General features: G+C 38.0%; 2 protein-coding genes across 3 annotated transcripts in view; one reads left to right on the forward strand and one right to left on the reverse strand.

Annotated features, from left to right (window-relative positions):
* Positions 1-18,345, forward strand: part of septin8a (septin 8a) — a 37,658-nt gene extending 19,313 nt beyond the window's left edge. The window contains exons 5-10 of one of the 2 annotated variants that reach the window (XM_014999204.2): positions 370-531; positions 1,716-1,812; positions 7,500-7,668; positions 7,821-7,953; positions 9,758-9,924; positions 18,057-18,345. In XM_014999204.2, the coding sequence (XP_014854690.1) occupies positions 370-531; positions 1,716-1,812; positions 7,500-7,668; positions 7,821-7,953; positions 9,758-9,924; positions 18,057-18,228 (900 nt within the window). In that variant the 3' untranslated portion in view covers positions 18,229-18,345. Of the gene's footprint in view, positions 1-369; positions 532-1,715; positions 1,813-7,499; positions 7,669-7,820; positions 7,954-9,757; positions 9,925-12,189; positions 13,233-18,056 lie in introns of those variants that run through there. The other variant, XM_088012769.1, reaches the window with a different exon arrangement.
* A 146-nt stretch (positions 18,346-18,491) lies between these two features.
* Positions 18,492-23,822, reverse strand: ccni2 (cyclin I family, member 2). Its single transcript, XM_014999207.2, has 5 exons — positions 23,466-23,822; positions 22,318-22,474; positions 21,488-21,622; positions 21,306-21,380; positions 18,492-21,216 (listed from the first exon to the last, which is right to left on the reverse strand). Exons 2-5 carry the CDS (start codon positions 22,429-22,431, stop codon positions 20,887-20,889), a joined length of 654 nt encoding a protein of 217 aa, XP_014854693.1. The 5' UTR covers positions 22,432-22,474; positions 23,466-23,822; the 3' UTR covers positions 18,492-20,886.
* Positions 23,823-25,391: the final 1,569 nt, after the last annotated feature.

Below are 25,391 nucleotides of genomic sequence, written 5' to 3' on the forward strand. Positions count from 1 at the left end.
ATCTGTGGGAGTTTTCACATCATCCCAGATAGATTTTCAGCGAACCAGCTGTATGGAGGAATGCAGACAAATTATATTTATTTCTGCACATCTGTTGCTGATTCTGCAAGGAATGCAGTTTGTTTTCATAATGGCAGCTTGTTCTATGAATGGCCATCAGTTCTAGCTGAACTTATTTACTGTTTCGCTTTCCTGCCACCTGTGGTAAATATGTGTAAGAGTAATCAAATAACCTCTTTTGCTGGAGGCTTGATGACTCCAACATGGCTCTTTTTTTAGCCCTCAGCTTTGGAGATTTTTTTATTTTTCTTTCTTACGATGCAGCTTTTTCACAGTCTATCCTTTTGGGTGTTTTCATCCTCTCTTTAGGTCAATATAATTCCTATCATTGCCAAAGCGGACACAATCTCCAAGAGCGAGCTTCATAAATTCAAAATCAAGATAATGAGTGAACTCGTGAGCAACGGCGTCCAGATCTATCAGTTCCCGACAGACGATGAAGCCGTTAGTGAGATCAACGCCTCCATGAACGTAAGTCACGTTTTGTTTTGCTTTACAGAAGTTGGATGGTAACATCTGGCAAATTCAGAGATTCTTTTAAGATTGGCATGAAATGTTACCTTAGTGGTGTCATTTTGCAAGCCAACAGATTTTTATTTATTTATCTGCAGAGTGACACAGCAAAATGCTATTAGTTGTTACTATGATCCGAATGTATTTTTTTTTCTTTACACAAAAGTAGTAGGCGTAATAGTAGTAGGATAAATACAGAAAAAGGAAATGGATTGTATAAAAATATTTTTCCTACTTTCCTTCATTTATTTACCTGTGTTCCAAGTTGCCATGTCTGCCTTAAATCCATGATAAAATTAGATATTTTGGAACTGAAACTTTGGGAAACTTGAGGGTTGTGCTGTATATTACTGCTGCACTGCATACTGGAGCACCAGTTTCCACATTTAGCTGCAAATATCATTTAACAGATACGTGAGCCTTATATTTTCTATCATCTTTTAAAGGTAACTACAATTTCTGCTATGTTTTCTTTCTATAATAAAAAATGCAAGTAAAACTAATCATTTTACTCCAAAAAACATAATTTTATGACTGTGAAAAAAAAGTCACAAATAATTCCAATGAAATACTGCAAAAGTGTTGAAATAAAACTAGTGGAACTGATTTTCCTGGGAAGGTTTCCATTTTTATTTTAGTTTCTAAATGATGAGATGTTTTCAGTTTACCAACACTCACCCACTTATGTTCAGATGCACAAATGAGAGTGCATTTAATTCAGCGGTTTTATCCTCACTCTCCTGATCTATTTATAGTCTGTTGCATCAGTGCCCACGCCCACCATCTTGTCCCCCTTAGCTTCATCCCAGCTGGTTTCAGCTCGCCATCAAACTGTTGAGGAAGCATGTTGGGTCTGTTTTCCACACGGCCCCCTGCTGTCGGTCCCACAGAGACGCCGTGTCTAAAGGAACAATTAAAATACCTTCATCAGAGGCTTGTGTTTAAATTATCACCTCCAGTAAAGCTGATGCAAAAGATGTTGCATTCAGAAAACTATTTCTGTGGTGTAAATGAGGAAAAGCAAGGGGCATAAAATTGTAACATGGAAGATGTAGGCCAAGTTGGAACCCCCTGGTTATGTCTCTGGTTGCAGCTGGATCTTTTGATCTTTCTAACATTTATGGGCCTTTCTGCCTGTGCAGGCCCACCTGCCATTCGCTGTGGTCGGAAGCGTGGAAGAAGTCAAAGTGGGGAACAAAACAGTGAGGGCCAGACAGTATCCCTGGGGAGTGGTGCAAGGTAAGAGCTGCTCAGTCACAAGAAGGGTGTGTTTGTTTCACACAAGCAAACAGGATTGTGCTGAATGCTTGTCCTGTTGGAGATCATACGGATGGAGTACCAGACTAGGGTTGGTCTAAATACCAATGAGTTTAATTAACATTTCATTCATAGTTTCTTGAAGCAAAAGTTGACTAGATGCCTCAAACACCCAAAAACAACTAAACAAAAAACATTCACAATACCAACATTTATTTTTATTGTCTAGTTTTGTTTAAATTTGGGTTGTGCATTTCAGGTCAGGTCAGATTTGGTAGCTTTTCCCTGTAGTTATTTCCAGTCATGAAGTTATGAACTACGTAATACTTTAAAGGAATATTTTGTCTTCACCATTACAAAGAGTAGGTCAAATTGTTATATTCAAAATATTTCATAAGTTGTTTAACATTCTGATCAACCTTAAAGTAGATGTGAATCACCAGTAGGTGCAATTTATAGGAATTCCTAAGATTACAATTAACCAGTTTTTATTTTCTTTGCTGAGAAAATTAGTCACACTAAATGTTTTTTTTGCTGGTGAAAATGTTTTATCCTCTAATAAGAATATGATTATTGAATAAACGGATCAGGATGCTGTAGCTACTGGTAATATTGTGAAACACTGGATGTAAAATATTAGGACAACAGCGACTCGCATGTGTCCTGAAAAGAAATAAGTTCAGACATTTTGCAACTGTTTTGTAATAATATGTAGAATGAGTGTCACCATTTACTTGGTTTACATTTGTGAAATGTTAATTTGCTCATATTGCTGTGGGATTCTTGTCTTTTCATGGTAAAAGCAGAACCAAAATTTAAGATTTAGTAAGTACATTAAAAGTAAGTTTTTGAGTTTACACTCAAACTCAAACTTTTTCTTTTTCTTTTTTTATACATTTGGCCAAGGTAAAGCAATAGATTCTTACTGGAACTTAAATAATCTTAGCATTTTCCTTTTTTATCCCTTGTTCATTTGTCTATTTTTCAAAATATCTTCGTCTTTGTTCAAAGACTAAGCAACTTTAACATTGAGTTCTGCTTTAGCTGTGTGTTTTTTAGTGTCTAGTTGCAGTTGAGCACATATCTGTGTCAACGGTGATAAACTGCCTGTGGCAAAGTGTGAACTGCACACTTTGTTGGCCGATTTATTTCTACTCGCCCTGTTAATGTTCCACGTGTGATTTCCTGTGTGGGAAAACGTAGTGAAAGGGCAGAAGGGTAAATGGCTTCCTTTATGAAGTTGCTAATATTTGCTGGTATCTGTTAGTTTTCGATCTGTATGGCTTTCTGTGTGTCTGTGGCTTTTTACCTGGAACATGTTTTTATAGAGATGTCACCTCTAGTGTCCGCTTTCTTGGGAGTTTTCTTCTTCCACTCCTCATTCCTCAGTGTTTGTCAGTGCTGGTAAACAGTTTAATTTAATAACGTGACAGAGATGCACAGTGAGAATGTTACTGCTCATGTGGGAGCGCCTCTCAGGAACTGGCTCCCTCCTCTCCTCCTCGGTTTACTGCTCTCTCTGGCTGAACCCCTCTTCCCATTATGCTCTGACCATTCTCATTCTCCAACCCTCAGAGGATGCTCGCTGGTTATTTATGAAGCTTTTTGTGTTCTTCCTGGGGGACAGATTTTGTTTGTTCTGGAGTCACAACAAAGCAACAGCTCAGGAACAGATTAACAGCAGTTGAAAACGGCCTACTTTCACTTTTAAGCTGGACATTTTCTACATTTACGATGTTGGAAAGTATGAATCTCAGTTAAAAGGTGGCTAATAAACTTTTATTTACCCTTAATTTGGCCTTTAACAGTTGTTTAGCTAAGAAGCTAATGACACTTTGTAGAAAGCAATTAGGTTAGATTTTTGTTTTTCTGCCACTATTCATCCATTTCTGCTGAGCATGAAACGGCTAAATTCAAAGTGATATAAGATTCACTTTTTTGTATTTTTCTGAAAAATGTATCACATTTATTTATTATTTTTTCAACACATTTTTAGGCGAATGTAAAGCCAGGAGGTGCAGAACAGCAGGCCTCTGTTTTCTCTCTGTTGGCTGAAATGAGGAGCTCCATCAGAGAAAACCGTTAGTTCATGCCAGATGTCATATAGATTGGTTGTGTAGCCTCTTGAAAAGAGCCATGAGAAATTTCCATCTCCTTGAAGAGACAGAGGAAGGACTGTGCTGTGACAAAAACAGAGTAATTGTAGGGAGCTCGGTGAGTGTGTGCTTGTCTTCCCTCAGGATCTCATGGCTCCGTTATCTCTGTGCTTCCTGACTTGTGTGACATGGGGCAGAGCTCTGGTATTTCTGCTCTGAAGCCTGATGGTCGAGTGTTTGTTATGCTGCAAAAACATTTCCAAGTGCTTTGTGTGAAAATGGATGTCTGGAAGCAACACATGCATGCAAAGAATGCATTTCATTCTCAGTCATCATGTTGCAATGCTGTCGGGTTGGGAATGTCAGACAGTTGATATTTGGGTTATAGACTTTTAAAATGCATTTAATGACATGAACATTATGAGTACTTAGATGTTCTTGATTCACCGGAACCCCATTTATTCAGAAACACTCCAATAAACTCTCTTATACCATTAGGTTAAAAATGAACGTCTTTTGATGATCATAAATTTCTTATTCAGTTTTGGGTTTCTAATTATTTTAAATCATTCTTTCTCCAGTGCAGTCTTATTATTAAACTGGAACTATTATTCTTGATTGTTCAACAGGATTTGGGGTGTAAGTTTAAATTACAAACATATATAGACCCTCATTAATATGCTCCAGAAGCTTTTGTAGCTTTCAGGAAGATCCTGTAAACTATAAACTGGATCGTTGACCTTCTTCTTCTTCTTTTTATAATAATAAATGGTAGTGCTCAAATAATAACTTTGCCTACAAACTATTCTTCATTAAATCCAAACAGCTCAACCTTTTTCTCCTCTGATGCAGCAAACTTTATTCAAATGTCAAAATGTAGATATTTTTTTAATTTATTTTTTATTCCTTAGTTAACACTCTCTGTCTTAGTGTTGATGTAAAGTCGTCTCGGTTTGAGGTTTGGCGTTTCTGCTCCAGCAGTTTTAAGTTCAGTTCAGCTTTGAATTTGGTGCTTTCTAGGTTTTTCTTGATCATCCTAACTAGGATCTGTTCTGGATAAAAACTTTGGTCAGATGGGTAAAAAAATTGGACTGAATGGGATGTTTCAACAGAATGTTCCCAAACACACATTACAATTATTATCTTTTTTTTTTTAAACAAGTAACACTACAACCTCAGTGCTGTTTAAAATCTGAGTCTGTGCCTGGAAACCAACCAGTTTAAATGAGCCTCACTAAAGTCATCATTAAAAGGCCAGGATTAGATTATTTCCTGTATTTTGTAGCTTCTGTTATCAGACCAGTCAGGCGGCTTGCTGCACCAGGACACACCTCAGTTAAAAGTTTTCCCTACTTCTGATTACTTGAATTGTTGAAATGTTCCATGATCTAAAAAATTTGGCTCAAGTGGCATTTGTAACTCCAGAATCTGAGAGTCACAGCGGTCGAATCGTTCATAATTTAAGTGTAGTCGTTTCATTGTATCGTTTCCTTGTAGTTACTGGGGCAACACTGGTTCCTGTGACTGCGGAGAAAAAAATCACATGCATTTATCAGCTTGTTAGTGAAGGCGCAGTGTGGATTCTCTGTTCAGCTTTTTCAGACTGAATATTAATTAGACCAAATGAAAACAAAACACAATCAAATATATTATTATTTGCATTTTAAAAATCGATGGTTAAAAATAGGACAGGATTTTATTTTATTTTTTTTTACCCCAACAGTTGAAATGACAGACGATGTGAATTGTAGCCCAGCCTCTCCTCAGGATGCCTGCTGGCACCAGGATTCAGCCTCTCCGCTGTCAGCAGATTTCCTTGCTCTGCTCCCTGCGGGCTGAGCTCTGCCGTCAGTCACAGGGTTGGGCTTTCTCTCAGCAGGAGGCCAGAACAGGGAGGAGATTAGGAACCCAATGAGCAGGCAGCTCCTGAACTGAACGCACTGGTTTCTTTTTTTTACCACGCTTCTCCTGATGGGTTATTAGGCTTCTTCTTAAAGATGTTTTAAAAATAAATGTAGAGTTTCTGGGATTGTTTATTTGCTCTCTTTTGCCTTGACTAATATGGAAATTTTATTCTGCTTAGCTGATATGTTTGAGTTGTCATTTTTCACCAGTCAGGCTGCTTTGAAAGTCACATGGTGGTTTTTACATTTTAAAGTCTTGCAGCCTGTTGTGGCATTTAAACACCCGCCTTCCCCTACCCCCTCGCTGCCATGTGTGGGGTCATGACCCGTGTAGTCCATGTACTTTCAGTCTGCACATGCCCCTTGGGTAAAGATGGGATTGTAGTTTGATTTCAATTCAACAAAGCTTTGTAGATTTTCCTCTTACTTACGGAGCTAAAAGCAGGCATTTGATGGTCCCAAAAACCTCAGAAGTTGTTTTTTTCTTGTCCACCTTGTGGGTCTGTTGGGATTCTTTTCATGGACCTTTACAAAAATGGGAACATTAAATTTTATTCCATGAAATGTCTGAAATATTTTCCTTTTGAAATAAATGCTTTCTGCCACTTAATATGTGGTTCCTCTGCTCTCACACAGCGTCCATGTTTTTCATAAGCTGAGCTCAAACTAACAGGAGGAGGCGACTTCTCCAGAACTGTTCATATCGTTTGGCTTCAGCAGAACAGAAATGATTCCTAGAGCAGCATAAACACCTCTTCGTCTGTCTCAGTCAGGAAACGCGTCCTGCTGTTTTCCTGAAGTAATCTGACTCGGAGCAACTCACTAAGACTTAAAAATTAAACGGTTATTAGTTTTGGCTTGAAATCAAAACTTGGTGCTTTATAAAAGATTTTATGTTCCCTGAAATTTTCCACTTTTTTTGTAAAGCTATAAATATTAATGAATTCTGAGTTGTTAGGGGACTGCCCAATAGAAAAGATGTTTTATAAATAAATGTTTATTTGGCCTGTTGCCTTTAAAAGAATCCTAAATAGTGAATAGAATCAACCTTTTTCATTTCACATTATGAAGATCACATTAACAGTTTTTGGAGTAGGCTTCCAAGAATGAAATATATTAAAATATTACACCATCTCCACTTAGAGACCTGGCGGTGGCAGCATCATGCTGTGGGGATGTTTTTCCTCAGCCATGGAGGGGAATCTGGTCAGAGCTGATGGGAATGTGGTTGGAGTTAAGGAATAAAATCTGTTAAATGCCAGTTCAGCTTGAGCTTTTTGTTGTTTTTTTAAAGAATAGACATGAATTTCAGTATCTATATGTGTGAAGCTGATGGTGACATACAGCAGCCTGCAGCTATAAACACAGATGCGTCCCACACTTTCTAGATTTTTATTTGACAGAAAGTTTGAAAACCATTTCTCCTCTTCCCTCCACTTAGCAGTCATTATAACCATGGCCTGTTAGTTGATGAACACCTAATAAAGTTTATTGTTCTCACAACAAAGTTTGAACAAGTTCAGTATAAATATTTTTTTTGTAGTAATGTATTGATGATATAAAGTGAGCTAAACGGAAGCTCAGAGGATTTATGGGGATTTGATTTGAAAAGTGAGCAACACTGCAAATTTCAGATCTAATTATAATGTGTGTTTGTTTTCTCTTTTAGTTGAGAACGAGAGCCACTGTGACTTTGTAAAACTCCGAGAGATGCTGATCCGGGTCAACATGGAGGATCTGAGGGAGCAGACGCACGCCCGCCACTACGAGCTGTACCGGCGCTGCAAACTGGAGGAGATGGGCTTTAAAGACACAGACCCAGACAGCCAGCCCTTCAGGTAGACGGAGAACCTCACTCAGTCCACTGGGATGGACAGAGTGCAGAACCACACAACTGCTCAAATGCCAACGTCAGAAAACAATCTCTATTGTTTGGCAACAATAACTTTCTCTATTTTTAACTCTTTTGCGTCTCGTTTCATTCCTGCAGTCTTCAAGAAACATACGAAGCCAAGAGGAAAGAGTTCTTAGGGGACCTGCAACGTAAAGAAGAAGAAATGAGGCAAATGTTCGTAAACAAAGTAAAAGAAACCGAAGCAGAACTCAAAGAAAAGGAACGAGAGGTAAGTGAGAAATAAGTTGCTTCACATGAGCTGGACCTTCAGTTTTCCTTAGAATCATCTGACAGTTCCTGTTTTAACCAGCAGCAAAGAGAAATATAATAGAAATGTAATATCCCATGATGTAGATTATGATGACAAATTTTAGTTAAGACAGCTAAGAAAACTCAGAGCTGGTCTTGTTAACCGACAGAACAGCAACAGTTCTGGGTAATGGCAGCTCAGCTCAAACTTCCTAACAATTAAGAAATAAAAATATTCTTTAGTTAGTATCTCATCCATAAGTTTGATTTAGGTGTGAATGTTTTTGAAGTTGGGATTGGGTTTAGTTTTTGTGATCATTTGCCACCAGAAGACGTCTCAGGTTGAACTGAGACGTCTTCAGCCTCTACCAAGGCAGCCTTACTGTTTTAAACCGGAGATCATGATCTGAAACAAACTGTAATGAGTTTTTCCTTTTTCCACGCTCCACCTCTTCTCTGGTTTTTCTTTTGATAGAATCAGCCGTGGTTCTTTGGTTCTTTGCTCGTTGGCCTCTCTGGTGTATGAACATTCATTCATGGATATTGTTTCAGAGTTCTATAGTAATGCATCGATTTCCCAGGATGTTAAACACTGCAGGCTGTATTAGAATAAAGTTGAACGTTTATACAAAATGCTGTGTTGACATTTTTAGGGTCAGATCATTCCGTTCATTTCAGATGTGGATTTAAATCTAGAAGTACTTAAGGTGCCATAGATGATGTTTGGAATTTGGATAAACATCTCCAAAATAAAATGCCTTTACTTATTGCTAATATTGTTTGCCATTTTACTTGTGCTATGGCTTATATAGTGCACTATTCTGAACATGATTTGTAAAATTACTTTTTTGCACTTCTGTCTACAATATGATCACTTTTGGCAGAGTATCGATTTAGAAACTTGCAGAGAGTTTTCAGTGTCATGTTGTATTCCTCATAAACAACATTTTGTTAAAGTTTTGGTGTGATATGTGAGTGGAAAAAGCATTTATTGTGTCCTGAAAAACAGGAAAATGTGCACACAGTTATCTGTCAGGTTTGGTGGACTGAGTTTTATTTTAGAGGAGCTGAACTCATCAGATGCTTGTGGGATAATTAGCACACCACAGTGAGGGGGTTGTCAAATACTAAAAGAAGATATGAATTTAAAGCATGTACTTTGTGGATAGTGGCTCCAATTTTATTATTTATTTTTTGAAGATATCCATCCATTCATCCTTTGGTCTCTCAATATGCTGGTCTGGTTGTTAATTCATCTGCTTTTTTGATGCATTTGGTGATTCCTTCCAGTCATTCTCTGGTTATGGCAGCATCCAGGTTAAGGCCTGACTACTGCAGAAATATTGAGCCTGAATTCACAGTGCTTCATCACTTTTGTTAATAATAAATTTGGATACACGAGAACTGAGTCTGGAAAAGTCAGAACATTTGATACGAAGCTGGAGAAGAATGAACCAATGTAGAGTCAAATACAGAACTGAAGTTTAATGCAGAACAGTTACCTGTGTGGGGTAAAGCTTTGTCTAGTTCAGTTTTAATATTTTTTTAGCACATTAACTTCCTCCACAACAGTGAGAGAGAAGTTGCAGTTGCTGAATCTACAATAAAACAAGAAACAAGAACAGAAATCTGAAACTTTTTTAGAGACACAGAAAATTTGGTTTCAATTTCTTTCACCTTTAACTTAAAAGGTTTTATTTCACATAAACTTGTGATCCACATTTGAATATTAAATGTAGCCATGACACATAAAAATGCAAACTTTTGTTTTTGTTTCGGCTCAGCTCCATGAAAAGTTTGAGCAGCTGAAGCGGATGCACCAGGATGAGAAGAGGAAGGTGGAGGAGAAGCGGAAGGAGCTGGAGGACGAGATGAATGCCTTCAACAGGAGGAAGGTGGCATGTGAGACGCTCTCATCTCAACCCCTCAAGAAAGACAAGGACAAGAAAAAGTAAGGCAGTCCTTCCTCTTAATCACCCACTTCCTGTATTCTTCTTCTAATAACAGGACGCTTCGTTTTCCAAGCCTCCTAATTTCTTTCAGCAACTCTTCTTCCTTCCATTGTGTGCCTCAGAGTTGAAACGCTGTCCGCTGGTAGATGTGCTGCAGTTTTTCTGTCTTATTTTGCTGTTTAACTCTCTTACTTCGAAGCAGGAAGTGCACATTCTGCCATGTCCAGCAGCAAACCCTTTCATTAATGACTTTGTGAAGGAGTGAGCTCTGCTGTTGTGCAATCATCTCCAAAACATAAAGCACTTTAGCGTTTTTTTAAGGACCTGGCAAGTGTGAAGGAAACGTCTTCCCTTTTTTTTCTGCCCAAGTTGAACGTTTCCTGTGCTTTCACTCTTTCCTTTCGTTTCGCTCTAATTATTCAGGATACTCGGGGTGGAGGCAGTCAGCGCGCTCTCAGGCAGCAAAAAGCTCTGAAAACTGATGCAGTGTTTAGCCAAGAAACGGCTACACTTGTTCAAATTACAGATGTGCTAGTGCAGTTCAAGTGCCGCACATTTTTATTTCAAACTACTTTCAGTTCACACTCACAACAATAACTATTGTAAAGTGGATTTAAAGTAACATTATATAGTAAACATAAATCAGTCAGTCTCATAAGTGATTTTTTTTCAGAGAGCTGCATACAACTCACTAAATAAATATATAAAATGTAATAAATTGTGAGATGTTGCTCTCAGAAGACCAAAACGTGTCAGCCATCAGCAGTGAGCCGTCTATGAAGAAGCTCCATTATTGAATTTTGTATTACTCATCTTGAAAATTTAAACACATATTATTAAATTTAATCCAGGTCTTTCCTGGTCTGTCCAGTTTTTCCACTTGTTCGCACAAAATGTGTTGCTTAAAAGTGCCTGCTTCCAGAAAAAGGCTTCTTTCCCCCCACCCTCCCCAAATTTACCCAAATCAAGGACCAATTATAGCTTCATGTTTATAGTTCCAGTGAAATATTTCCACTAAATTTACACTTAAGATGAGCTACCAGTAGTTCATGTTAATTAATGGGAAGCATCAATTATACAGATTGTCACTGCAAAGCATTTCCACCCTGTTAACCTTTTTAATCACATCAACTGCAGTTTTATGTAGCCGAATACTCAGTAAAGATGTTTTCATTTCCATATGTTTATGATCTAATTGAGAAAGTAACTTAAGTTTGAAATTGGATAATTTTGCCTATTTGCACTATGATTTTAATTAGTCGCTTTTAAAGCCTCTACAAGGATGTTGATCAAAATTCTGAATTTGTCGGCTGATGAAATAATCCGTTGCGACATCTCTGCTGGTCTTTTGACTTTACTTGGCTATATTATAGTAAGAAAAGTCAAAAGTGACAGATTTGATTTGCTGTAGGCAGAGAAGAGATTGAGATATTCATTTACAATTTTTGATTGCTGGGGCATAAGTCTTTGGTTCTGATTATGTTTAAAGGGAGAGGAGCCCAGTTATCAATAACAGGTTGCAGCAGAAAAAGTAACATTTGTACTTAACAGCTTAAATTGTGTGTGTGCCCACAAACCTCATCTTTCTTTCACTTCCTGTTTAATGACTTCAGGGAGAGCTGTGCTCAGTTCAAGTTCATCACGTAAAAAACAATCCAAAGTTTTAAAACATTAACCCCGCTCATTTGAAAGTGTCCATGCACAAACTGAATTAACAAAGTGTATAAAAACACATAAATTTAGTGGGTTTTTTGTCAACTTCTCGCTGTTTCGCATATTTTAGTGAATATCTCCATTAACAGAAAGTTGCAGGATGTTTGTCTTGCAAATAAATTTGGGTCATTGTTTCGAGAATTAAGTTTCAACTAAAGACTTTTTATCTACTTTTTCTTCAGCTGGTTATTCGTTTCTGTGTGGTTTGAATTGTGAAAGTTTAAAAGTAGAGAAGTGGCTCCCTCTTGTGGCTGCTCATGCACACTGTCTGTGGCCGTATGAAACAGTCTTCCATTTTGTGGATTTGTTAAAGTTCTTCCTAATCTTCTCAGATTAAATTCCTCAAATTAAATGTGGCATTTTATAACAGAGGTGATTGTACAGATTGTACAGGCAAGCTTTATTTATTTTACCCCCTATCACTAACGCTTGATTTTTATTTTTTTTTATTTTGCTCCAACTTCTATATTTCACTGTTTTTATTTAAAATTTCAAAAACCCAGTCAGCCATTGATTCACTTTATTTTCTTTATTGTTTCATTGTTTTTCAGTTAATTTTTGAGGCGCAGCACACCCATCCACACACGACCATGGATTTGTCCTCCATCACCATAGCAACGACCACATCTGTGTTTTCTTTTTGTTTGTTTTTCTTTGTCTTGTTTTGACATTCCATCTTGACATTGTGCACATGGACCAAAGACACTGAGGATGATGATGATGGTGAAGCCACAGGAGAGAAAAAGAGTGAAAGATGGTGAGAGAGAGAAATATTCACGTCCATCAGTGGCCATCTCATTGATTCAGGATCTTTCTATGTGATCTTTGGACTTTTTTTTTTATAAATATATCTGTTTATTTTAATTTCTTTGTTGTTTTAAATATTTTCTGTATCTTTTCTTTCCTCATTAGCCATCCAAGCTGATTAAATCTTGTCAAGCATTGTCATTTCGTGGTACTACAATTTTGGAAATATGGGCAAAATATGTATTTAAAGAAAATATAAAATATAAGGGGCACCCAGTTTTTATAGGCCCGACGTTCAAATCGAAGATTAAAAGGTCCTCAACTTTTTAAAAAATGTATGAGCCATTTAAAATATTCAGAGGTAATTTGTCTTTTTGTAACCCTGAGGAATTAGTTTAGTATAATCAGTCCCTCATTCGTGAATAATACATTAAAATCTTAGCGTGTCAAGCAATAACTGAGTACCTGCATTTAGAGGTACTGACAACATGTAGTCCTACGTCTTAAAACCTATGCAATATTCTAGTGCTGTAAGTCAGTTAATGTATGTGAATATTTTCTCGAGCTTACCAAGCTTCCAGTAATATGCAAATATGTACTAGTTTTTAATATGATTAATGAATCTGATGTAAGAAGCCCATAAGAGGGTGTACATTATTTGTGAGTGACTTAACTATATTGTAAACCCTGCGTGATCGTTTTGTTACGCCAGTGGAATCACGACTATGAAGCCAGTAAACATTTAAGCCTCAACTCGCTGTAGGAGAGTTTACGCTCAGACATGGAGAAGAGAGCAGCTGTATTTACTGTCTGTTGATGCAAATAAATGCAAACCCTCCCTCCGAAATGTGAAGCCTCTCTGTGCTCTGATTTGTTTGTCTGCTTTTGCTCCTGGGAGATGAGGACGGTGGTGAAACACGGGCAGGTAAAGACGCACTCATCGTGTCTGCAGCCTAAACAGCTGTCAGATGGAGGCGATTTGGAACTGAAGCAGCTGCACTGTTTGCTCAGTGTGTTGCTGTTTCTAAGTCAACACTGTTAGACTCTGTGGTTTCTCTGTTTGCTAAAGGTGGAGTGCAGTAGTGAAAAGGAGAAGTACAGTGCCTTGACAAACTGAGTGTGTTTTGTCACTTATTTCACTGTATGTTCTATATTTATAATAGTTTTTTCAGATAAGTCTAAAATACATGGCATGCATTTGTATTCAGTTTGTAAAACCATCTGTAGGTTTCTGTCAGCGTTGCACATCTGAAGAATGACACTTTTGCCCATTCTTTGCAAAGTAGCTCTAGCTCATTTTGTGAACATCAATTTTAAGATCTTGCCACAGATTCTCTATTACATTGTAGCTTGAACTTTAACTGGACATTAATGTGCTTTGAATTAACTAGTCCCTTGTTGCTCCAGCGGTATATTTAAGGACTTTGTCCTGCTAAATGGTGAACCTTTACCCCATTTTAAGACTAGAAGGTTTTTACTTCCGTGTTCCCATAAACCCTGCCCAGTTTCCTTGTGGTTTTAGGCATGGTGCTTCCATCACCATTTGTTTCGTTGACTGCAAAACTATTCTGCAGTTTCAAGATCCTCTCACATTAGGAATAAAAATGTGCCTTGCTATTCATTTTTATCAGCATGATCTGTAAAACCAATTTTTAAGTGCTTGATTTTGTGCGAAGATCTTTTTCAGTTTTAGAAACTCTTTGGGATATCTCTGATTCGCTCTGTGTCTCCACCTGGAGTACTTCAGTAATTTTTTAAAACAGACTGAGGAAGTCGCACCACAGTAATACAGATTCTCTGTTTATGCGAATCCCTTGCCAAGTCTATTATTCTGTGCACCACCTGCAGGGCTGACTGGATCTCTTCCAGCAGCACAATATGTGCGCAGCTCTGCATCGTGTCCTTTAAAGCACCAGGACACTGTGCTAACAAAGCTGAGTGATAATCACTGACGTTATACAGCAGCTGCTGCTTTCTGCTGCCATGACGCGTTTCATGGTTCGCTGCAAAATGGAAAGTTAATCCCAGGTGAAGCCACATCTACGCGTTTCAGACCACAATTAACTTGATAAAATACCTTAAGAAAAAAAAAATTAAATACCTTAAGAAAAGCTATAAAACTTTTTAAACTTTCTGATTACTTTGTAAAGGACCGTTTTTTTAAACTCTTATTGTAAAGGGAATCATAAGAACTTTTTTGATTTTTATTTTATAACAGTCATGGGGCTGGTGGCTAAACCCCAGTTCATAATCAATCCAATAACTTTTAAAGCAGCATTTAGTTGGTGAAAAGGAGAAGCAGGAAAAAAAAAATTAGGTTTGGCCTTAAATAGTTTATCACTTACTGTATGTCTATTTACTAGGGCAGCCAGTCTTTTTTATTACAGAGTATTGTAATTTAATATGGCCGTACACACAGAGCTCTGATCTATACATTCCTATTCTGCTGTAAAGGGCTGACAGTTTGACAGTGTTTTGTTGGACTCATTTTGATCATCTCCAGTTTGAAAGTTTAATTTACTTAAACTGGTCAGCCCTGAAATTAAATTTCTATTAATTTTAAACTATTTAAAATTTCTGAAGAGCATTTAAACTTTGGAATTAAAGTCCATTAGGTAAAGTCAGTAAATTTGCAATTGTTGAAGATTAAGTGTCATTCGTGCAAAAACCATCACTACTCTGAACCTGCTACTTTAACTTCCTGCAGCAGCCAGCTGTGCTGCAGTTCTAATGCTAGCTTAAAAGTGAACTTGGAAAAAGCTGATATTTGGAATCCACTGTCACTTTTTCTGTCTCATAGCATAGAAGCTAACGTTTTTATTTCAATTTGCTGATGAAAACAAAAACTCTGGTTCAGAATGGAAACATTTATAGAAAAATGGAGTGAAATCCCCCCCATTGAGGAATTGCCAAACTCTTAAGTATTAAGAAACTGACTAAATATTAATCATAAATTACACCATAACTGTACCATTAGTTATATTACTTTAAATAGGACCATTCCATTCCTGAACACCGGCTGGGAGGAATCAATTGAGTTTGATTTTCTTCAAATTTATACGATGGTGGTAGCATGTAAGCCCTTTCAACCCACTTCCATTCTTTGAGATCGACAAACCAAACATTAGACCCTTCAAATTTTTAAAAGTTGTAGTTTATTTGTGGTAAAAAACAAAACAAAAAAAAACGTATGATATAGCTGCCTTAGCACACAAATAAAAATATGAAACATCTTTAAGGTTTAGAAAACAGAAATTAGTTCACATTGCAGACATTATTGCTGTGAGTATTCAGTGTCTTTGAGCTTCAGAGCTTTGGCAGTGGAGACACGATGTGCATTCAGAAACATAAGATGTTGCTCAAATGGCTGCATTTTTCATCATACTTTGATAAAGTAAAACTCATGGCACTGGCTAATCTCTGCCTGATTAAATCAAAACATGTCGCCTTGATCCCAAACTTCAGTCTCGCATTACTTGTGCTCTCACACTGAATGCACTTACAAAATACTGAAAATAAAATACCATAAGATTAATCCCCTTTTGTCAATCTAGTGTTGAACTAATCTCCCAAAAGGTGCTCATATTTGATATGTAACGACAGTTGCATGAAGGAAATGCATGTTGCAGCATAAAATACTAAAAATTTTTTTTGCATAATTTAGTAAAACAAAGTAAAGCTTATATGAGTAAAAGGTTCTGTTTGTAAATAAGGTAAAAAAAAAAACATGTTAAGAACAAGTTTTATATATACACAAAACTAAGGCTGGAAAAATATATTTGCAAAAAGTTTAACTTTATCTTAAAGTGCTTTGTGGCTCTGGAGAGAAACCTGAGCACCAAGATACCTCACATTAAAAACCTAAAACAGGATTAAGACAAAACTGAAAATAAAACTCCTTACATCAACGTATTGAAACAGTTCGGCTGATGAGCAAAAACAAACCTCACTGAAGAGAAACATTTCCGTTTCTTTACAGTTAAGCTTATTAAATTCTCCTTAGTTGTCACAGCAAAATAAGAGTTAGCTGGTATCCAAATCCACATTCAATGTGGCTGAACATAAAAGCAGAAGAGGAGCTAAAACTAAATAGCTTGTAAATCAGTAACCTCTGGAATCATGAAGCCTGTTAAAAGCTGGATTGTGACTGACGTCCTGCTAGTTGCCAGCAGGGTGCAGCGGCGGGCAGGGAGACACGCCTTTCTGCTCAAATTCAAACATTTCCTCGATATCACTCTCCTCGTTATACAAACGCCTGAAACCGTCATAGTAGTCATCCAAATCCGCTTGCTCACTGGCGCCACGCCCCCTTCTGGCCGCCGTGTGGCGCTGCGAGGGGCTCCAGACCTGCTGCTGCTGCTTTTCCTGGATCTGGGAGCCGTCCAGGATGTACACAGCGTTGGCGGGCAGAGAGAACTCCATGCTGTGTAGAAACTCGTCTACAATCTCTTTGCAGTGGATGAACTCGGCACTGTCAACCTGGGAGGAGCAACACGACTGGATCAGGTTGAATGACGGCTCGGAGGTGATTTCTAAGCGGCATCATGTGTGGGTTTTTATTTTTCAATTTAATTGGCCTCAGAAATAAAATACTAGGCTTCTACGCCTCCATTTAAATAAACTTAACTATTTTTCTGGGTTAATTACAGAGGGTGGAGCTGCAGAGGAGGCTGTTTTAACCATATATTTCATTTTGTTTTGTTGTTCTTTAAACAGGAAAGAACACATCTCTTCCATCTGAATGCACCAAATTGTGCCTCCTATAAAAGATGAGCAGCAGACCTGCACATTATTTGTCAATACTGTTAAATATTGCGATAAAAGGCGTGACGTACGGGTCCGTTTTTCTTTTCCTTTCATTACATGTGATTCCTGCACTCTGGGGCCTTTGAGATTTTGGACAATGTCTTTTGTAACCAGTTTTAGCATCCACTGACATGAGACTGTTTAACTGGCTCGACATTATAAACGCACTTGCAGTGTATTAAATAATTTCACTCCAAACAGTCCTTTGCAATATTAATATTGTGATTACGGTACATTTGGGATTTATTGTACGGCCCCAATGGCAGAACCATCTGCTATTATTAGCACCTGTGGTAACAATGTGCAAAAATGACTTTTATACTAATAGCATAATTTTACAAAAATGTTTTAGAAAAATCCAGCCTTTAGATTTTATTATGATGGAAACAAAACAACTACATTGAATTTTCTACCAAGTCTTTCACAGCACGTATGACGTAAATGATGCCAATTTCTGTTATCCTTCCCTTCCTTTAAAATGGGAAAGACAGGTGAACATGATGTCAAATGACGTAAGTATGTATTAATCTTTAAAAGATAAAGCAAGAAAATAGCAACTTGGCTAAATCTTCCCAAATCTCCTGCTGTGGCACTCTACAAAGTAAAGACAGTTGTCATTAAATTAAATAGAGGGCGCTCCATTTCCTTAACTTCAATAAAAAATAAAGCTAAAGTGTTTCTAAAACACTGAATTTCCTACAAATTGAAGAGTCAGATTCTGCACTATTAATTATTTTATAATTTAATCAAGTTTTTCTGAAACTCAGCTCAATATTTAAACACATTCCTGAGAGCGGCAACGATTTACACCATGGATTAATCTCCCAGTGGGCCTCAGCTGCTCTCTTACCTGCGCTTTTTTCAGTAGGTCGGTGAAGACAGAGAACCAGTCCGGAGTGAGCGCCTCCAGCTCCAAAGTGATGATGGCCAAGGCCAGCGTGGAGCCCTTGAACTGCCAGAGCTGGTGGCAGGCCATACAGTGCTGCACCTGCCTGGTCCACAACGCCGCCTGGAAGCCTGAGGGGGGCGTCTTCTGATGCCCGGGCTTCACAGGGATTGCACCGGCAATCGCCCCGGGGTCCATGCTGGAACCGAGACCAAAGGACGGAGCCAGGTGGGGATGGCCGGAGACGAGGAGGGCATGGAACTGGGAGCAACGAGGAGAAACAAGGCCAAAATGTTAGCATTATGCCACTTTCAGTCCTTTTGCCACCTCATTTTGTTTATCACTTTAAAAACCCTTTGATCCAGTCAGCCTAAACTTAAATCTCCTGTCAGTTTACAGTTGGGGATTTCGTAGTCCTCCCAAATTGTTTGTAGAGGTTCAGTCCGGAAACTGTTCACCACGCCCCTTCAGAAACCTCCCATTCTGTCTCAAGGCCATCCTGTTTGTTTTGTGTTGTCTGTGCAGTGCTTCTCTGTGTTTGCGATTGTGTGCAGACAGTATAAAACCTAACCTTGTTGGGATCATAGTGTAAAAAGAAAATTCTCCATTTGCTCAGTGAGTCACAAAGAGCTTGGGTAACATTTCTTTCAAGCAAAAGGATTGGAACTCATTTGGTTTACAAGAGAGTTTTTGTTTCTCATATCCTGTCTTTCCTTTATTTATACATTCATGTTGTGCTATAGTTTGTCTCTAGCAGAAATAAGCCATGTTTTTAAGAGAAAGTGGAATTGCACTGGGAGGTAAATTCAGTATCGTGCCAAATGAAATGAAGCTGAACTAAAACTATCTGAAAATCCTCCATTTCTGATTAAATATAAACATTTTCGATAGATTTGGCTTTACCAGATTCATCCAGCATTCAGCTGAACGGACCTCTGATTTTATTTAAATGCACATCAACTTTAATGGCGAATCTGTGAATCTCTGTAAATTTATCCCCATCAACATGTCATGGTGGAGAGTCTGTGACAAATCGCTGTTTTGTAGATAACAGAAAATAACTGTTCAGTATTTAAAAAGGGAATGCAAAGTAATTTCTTCAGGGCAGATGTTTACAGTATCGATTTGAAATATTTAAAGTAAAAGTTATTTAAAATATATTTATTTAAAGTAAAAGAGAAAAACATCTTTATTTTATTATAGTTTTGTTATGTTATGGCTCTTTATTTTAGAAGTCCTGGATTTTGTATTACCCACAATAACTCAAATTCAGATCCTGATAATGTAACGGAGGGGGTTTGGAGTTTGGGAGATGGTTTCGCTTCTTGATGAAAGGTTTTACGGTTTGTGGCTTTATGGAAAAATATGAGAGTTTGCAGACAAATCCAGCGTTAGTGCTGAAGGAATGTAGGTTTTTCCTGTTGGAGAATGAGACTGAAACTAACTGGGAATGACGAGGTTGATTTTGCAGAAGATGGTAATCAAGATTTTTTATCAAAAGGAGTCATCTCAATGTAGCACAGTGTGGTTACTAACTGGCCTGTGTTCATAAAGCATTCAGCATTGGGCTCAAAGCTGTTTCACTCTCTGGGTAATTTAAGGTGCCTTGCAGAAGTATTCATATCACTTGAACTTCAACGTATTTTATTGGGATTCTATGTGACTGCATATGAGGAAATGACTACTTTCAATGTAAAGTCTAATAGTGAAGATGAAGGAAAATTATGGGTTGCAGTTACAGCTGTAACTATATTATGCATCTACCAACTTTGCAAATCTGACATTTCTGCCTGTTCTTCTTTGCTAAACAGTCAAAGACCAGCCGGTTTAGTGTCTAGCTAAAAATGATCAAATAGATTTAGTGTTGGACTGAATTGGCCGTAATTTAGGTTTTATTCACAGTTTCAGGTCTGTTGAAGCCTCCAGCTGGTTTTCTTCTAGAACTGGCCTGTATTATTCAGTTTCCCTTCCCCCACTGAAGAAAAAAAGCAGCCCACACCCAGCATGATGCTACCACCTCTATGTTTCAGTTTAGACAGTATGTTGAGGCTGGTGTTCAGGGTTAGATAGTGGTTTGCATACCAGTTCAAGTAATAAGGACACTTTTGCAAGGTTCTGCCTTTATCTTGAACTCAAAGTAAGAAGTTGTGCTCACTGTTAACCATCTTCAGATTAATTCTGTTTAACCTTAAAAGCCTTATGAATACAGCAGCAGGCCCAGGTGTGTTTGTATGTTGGTAACTCAATCAGTGGGTTCTGCGTTGGGCAATGATTTTTAGATGATGGTGTACAGATCCAAGCTGTAGACCTAAAAAAGTAAACTCAGTAAAACCACACTATGTTGTAAACTGCAGCGTTTGTGCTGCTTGAGGTCTGAAAGCCCAGACAACATCGGCTCATCCAACCTGCCATCTGGTGGCAACAGGGTTTATGTTTCCACAATATGGCTGCAGAAAAGTCAAAAGTGCCTTGGCCCAATGCGCAGCATGCATGCTTTGTTGGTAGCTTGCAAATGCACTCTTGAAATTTGGAACAAATTGTTTTGCTGCATCCATTTGGTATTAAAAGAATACACCGTTTCTGCAAGAAGTTGTTATTGTGTCAGAAAACAGATTTGCTGGTTTTTTATACCAACAAGTGTTTGCTTTTGCGACTGACACAATTAAAACCCGTTTTTACTTGAAGTTATAATTCATCAGAAGATGGGAAATCTAACAATCTCCCATCAGATTTTCTGACTTGAAGTTTGCATATCAATCAGAACTAGAAATGTAGTTTGTAATTCTAATCACAGGCACATGAAGTCCAGTTAAATAAATGCACAATGTAACCCAGGACCAACCCTTAAATGTGGAACAGAGAATCTTGAAGCATGATGGTTTGCAATGTCTGCTTTTTGTACTGCTTGTGTTTCACTGTAAGACAACAAGTAACTGAGAAGCTGAGGTCTAATGGGAAAAAAAGAACTGTTAATTAATCTGCTGTTCTGTAAACTCACGATGTGAATGAAGTCGACCGGTGTCGCCGTGTACAGATCCCAGTGCAGCTTGTCCAGAATGATCCGCTCCATGCGAAGAATCTCCGCTGTCGAAAAGTTGCATCCACTCCGCACCACCAGGTCTTTAACAGAACCAATAACCTGTTGCAAACAGATACCAACAGAAGCCAAATAAACATATTGTTTTGAAAATGTGTGAAGTGTTTCTGTGTTTCTATGAAAGAGGCTACCTCGTCTTCCTCGTTGATTTTGGCAGCCAGGACCAAGGAGGTAAAAGCGATGCATTTTAGATATTTTCTCTGAGCCTTGGGGAAAAGAAAAGTGTTCATCTGGCTGTAGCTGCTGCCAAATGTGAAAATAATTAGGCAAAAACAAAATGTACGACCCCGTACACAAGGCTGCAGCCATTTACCTTGACAGTGGACAGCAGGCGGTTAAGGACACACACTCCCAGTGCAAAAGTTTCTGGACAGAAGTGAAACAGCCGGTTCATTTCTCCAATCCAAACAATCATTTGCTGGTGTTGGGACAAGGAGATGTCAGCACCCTGCCAGATAAAGAAAGGACAAGTGTTGATCATTAACTGACAGGAAGGGAAAGATTGGTCGCCATGACAATGGCCAGATCTCATGCATTCTTTCACATGCAGTAAAAAGAAAAGGCAACAAAAAACTAAAAGTGTAGCCTTGGTATAGCAGAAGTAGAGGGAATGCTCTTGAAAAGCAAATGGAAAGAAAACAAAGTCAAATCACCCAAACAATGAGTTCTTACAATAGTAATTGCTGGCTTTTACTTGTAACTTCATCATTTATTCACAAATTGTACATGTCCACCTCTGGTTTTCATGTTTGCTTATTTAAATACTATATTGTTACAATTTTTGATTGTTTTAAACTTTAAAAATTGATAAATCCATGCTGTACATGTACAACAAAAAAATGTCAGATTGATAATTATGTTGTAATTTATTGCTACCAGTTAAATTTTTAATCCACTAGTGTTTTGAGCTGAGATTGTTGACAAATTCATCTTCCTGACTGAACTAAATCTGTATCAACACACTGCTAGTGATGGCTGGTGTTCAGTGGGCCTAACAGGACGTCGGCCTCCAAGTCACATTCTCCTTAAGGCCCCCAACATCCTTGGGCTGATCTTGCTGACTGGAACTAAAATTCAGTTCCTTGCATGTCTCAACCAGAAACAATGGGATCTTTCCCAAATCCGTCCTAATTATTAGCTCACCTGAATGCATCCGTTTTTGAAGAGCGGGACCTTCCACAGTCGAGCCTCTCTGAGCAGAGCAGCCTCCAGCAGGCCGAGCAGCCGGCGGCTCTCTGCAACCACCGGGTTCTTCATCCCCTCCACAGCACAGGCCAGCCTGCACCCAGCGCTCACACACCTGACAAACATTTACTTACAGTGAACACAACCCTGTCCATGGCAAAATAAAGAGTCATATTTTTGATGGCAACGGTAATTAATGCAATAAATTCATTTTCAAATTGTGTTAGTTTTCATATAAACATTAATAATTTATTAAATAAATACTTAAATGATTTGAATTACTACATTAAATTATATTCTAAAATTCTATGCAATAAAAAAATCATTTAATAAATCTGCTACCATCAAATAAGGAGGCTCTGCAGAGCTAACTGTCCGACAGGCAGCATCATTTTTAGATATGCGTATTAAATAAATAGTAAAATTACCAGTTGAGCTTTGCACTTTGTGAAAAATAGAAACATTCATATTCATTTAACTTAATGAATTTGTTATTTTAGCTGTCCGTATAATTAAGCTATTATTCAATTTGATTAAAATGTTTAATAATTTTATAGATGAATGCATTTATTTACTACAATAATTTCCGATTTTATTTAAATTATAAAGATTTAACACTTGATTATATATTGAACTGATGTACTTTTGGCCTCCAGCAAATCTCTATAACACCAAAAGCATTACTACATCCATTGTCTGAGCTGCACCTTTCTTTCCACGTAAACATTGATTTTAATGCAGTTTGCAAACGCAAGAACTGAGAGTTGACTCTTTGGAAGAATCATTGTGTATTTATATGTTCCATTATTGTAAAAAATTGTGTATATATTGTTAACTCTTCAAAACATCAACGTATGCAGCAGGAAATAATATGCGCGCTTACTTTGTTCAAAAACAACGCCATTTTCAGACTCTGCAGGCTGATATGAAACGATGCAACAACGTTAAAACCCACATTTAAGGGACAAAATTAACCTAAATGCATCACAACGCGACTGAATTCTGGCGGAATAATAAAGTGCAGCTGCTGCAACTTCCTGCACAGTTACTCCTGCAAACAAAAGCATTTAGTTTCCTGTTATTTAGTTGCACTCAGACAGTCTTACCTCTTTGATTTCAGAAGCAGGCAGTGTCTTGGACGGCGGTTGCATTTATACGGTATTTTTTTTTATCAATCCATATTCACCGAAGACAACAAACCAGCAGTCAACAACAGAGGGATGGATCTGTTCGGGAAAATAATCTCGGAACAAAATCTATCTCGGAGAGCAGCTGCATTATATCTTTATAATAACAAAAGAAAAACAAAGAATAAAAGCGCCATAAAGTTTCACAAAGCAGATGATACAAATAAAGAACGGGAAAATAAAAAAGAGCGCAAAAGAGGCAGGAAGCGAAGATCAGGAAGGATTGGGGACAAGCTGTGTTTTGAACGCTGCAGACTCCACCCCCTTATGACGTCTCGTGAGCAGATCTGTGTTAGTGGGTCAGACGTGCGGGGCTTCACGCACAAAATGGTCGAGCTTTGTCTGGAAATGGAAGATCTCAGCAGTCTGTGCTTCTTTTGAAGCTGTTTGTTCAGATGCTGTTTTACGGATAAACGCTGTTGTGACGCAGGCTGCGCGCAGCGGCTGTTCTTCCTGTCAGAAAACCCAAACACTAAAAACTTGTTCTTAATCATTTGCAATTGTTTAGGTTGGCATGACCTTTTCACAGCCATGGAAACAAAGAAGTCAACAATGTCACCATATCACAACATGCAAAACACATAATCTGTTTCTTTTGAAGTTCTGAAATTATTTAATCTTAAGAGTATGAAGATGGCTGATAGTTTCCTTTCTCATTATTCATTAAACAAAGATGTTGCTGTGATGCACCTAAAAATATACCACCACAGTATTTTTTTTCATATATGTAATTTTGAAATATGTTAATGTAAAATTAATTATATTTCCTAAAAAAATTAAACTACATTTTGTTTGCAGCTTGGCATGTTAATCTGCCTGCATTTATCGTGCTTTCCTGAAGTGGGGACGGGAGCGGTAGTGGTGAAGCGGAACCTTTGTTTAGGGGGCGTTGCTTCCAGGTTGGTTTTGGGATGGACTTCCGGTTTGCCTGAAACGCAATCTGAATGCTAACGGCAGCGCTACGGTCGTCATTGCTGACTTCTGTTTATTTGTCCCTCAGGTCAGTATACGGTAAACAAAACAAAAAAAAAACAAACAAACACAAAAACTACCCTGTAAGATTCTTACATGTTAGTCGACCAGAATATATCACTGAGTTACGGTTTCTGTGCACCGTTTTGCCAATAGTTGCCAGTTTTATCAGAAGAGGGTAACGTTGGCATTATGCCAGCTCGCTCCGAGGGCCGTTATATCTTAACGTCTCCATGTTGGAGGAGTTCTATTTTGCTTTGTTTGAATAATATTCAGTTAAAATCAGTGTCCATTCTAGTGCTTGATGCAGTAAAGCTTTGTGGCAGTTGATTTGTCCTGTCTGGTGCACGTACCGTGGTTGTCTGCGTGGGGGATGAAGGTGTGAGGGTGATGATGACGTGTGAGGTTCATTGTTGCCTGTGATGGAAGTAGACCAAGTTTATAAGACAGTGGTGATGTAAAACATTACTGTACACTGTAAAATGTTTGTATGTTAACGAATAATAAAAACAAACAATCTGCTAACGGCAGCGCTACTGTCGTAATTGCTGACTTCCTTTTATTTGTGTTTCAGATTGTGTCATCACTGTTAAATCAGTCCTGACCTGTAACAAAGCCAAATAGTGAAAACATACAGCGCTAATAAAATGATAATAATACTCCTTAAACTTTTTCATATTTTATTCATGATGCAGTCAAAAACCTAAATTTATCTATATGTATGCACCATGAAGAATAAACAAGATTCCTTGGTAACTAGAACTCAGTCATTACTTCATGCTGTAGATTTGCTGCTGTGCTTTGGATCATGATCCTGCTGATGACCCAGTTTGCACAAGCTTTCTTTTGTCTAGATTATATTTTGGAACACAA

This window comes from Poecilia mexicana, unplaced genomic scaffold (genome assembly GCF_051168715.1).
Source record: "Poecilia mexicana isolate PSO_F unplaced genomic scaffold, ASM5116871v1 scaffold_14, whole genome shotgun sequence".
Classification (NCBI taxonomy): domain Eukaryota; kingdom Metazoa; phylum Chordata; class Actinopteri; order Cyprinodontiformes; family Poeciliidae; genus Poecilia; species Poecilia mexicana.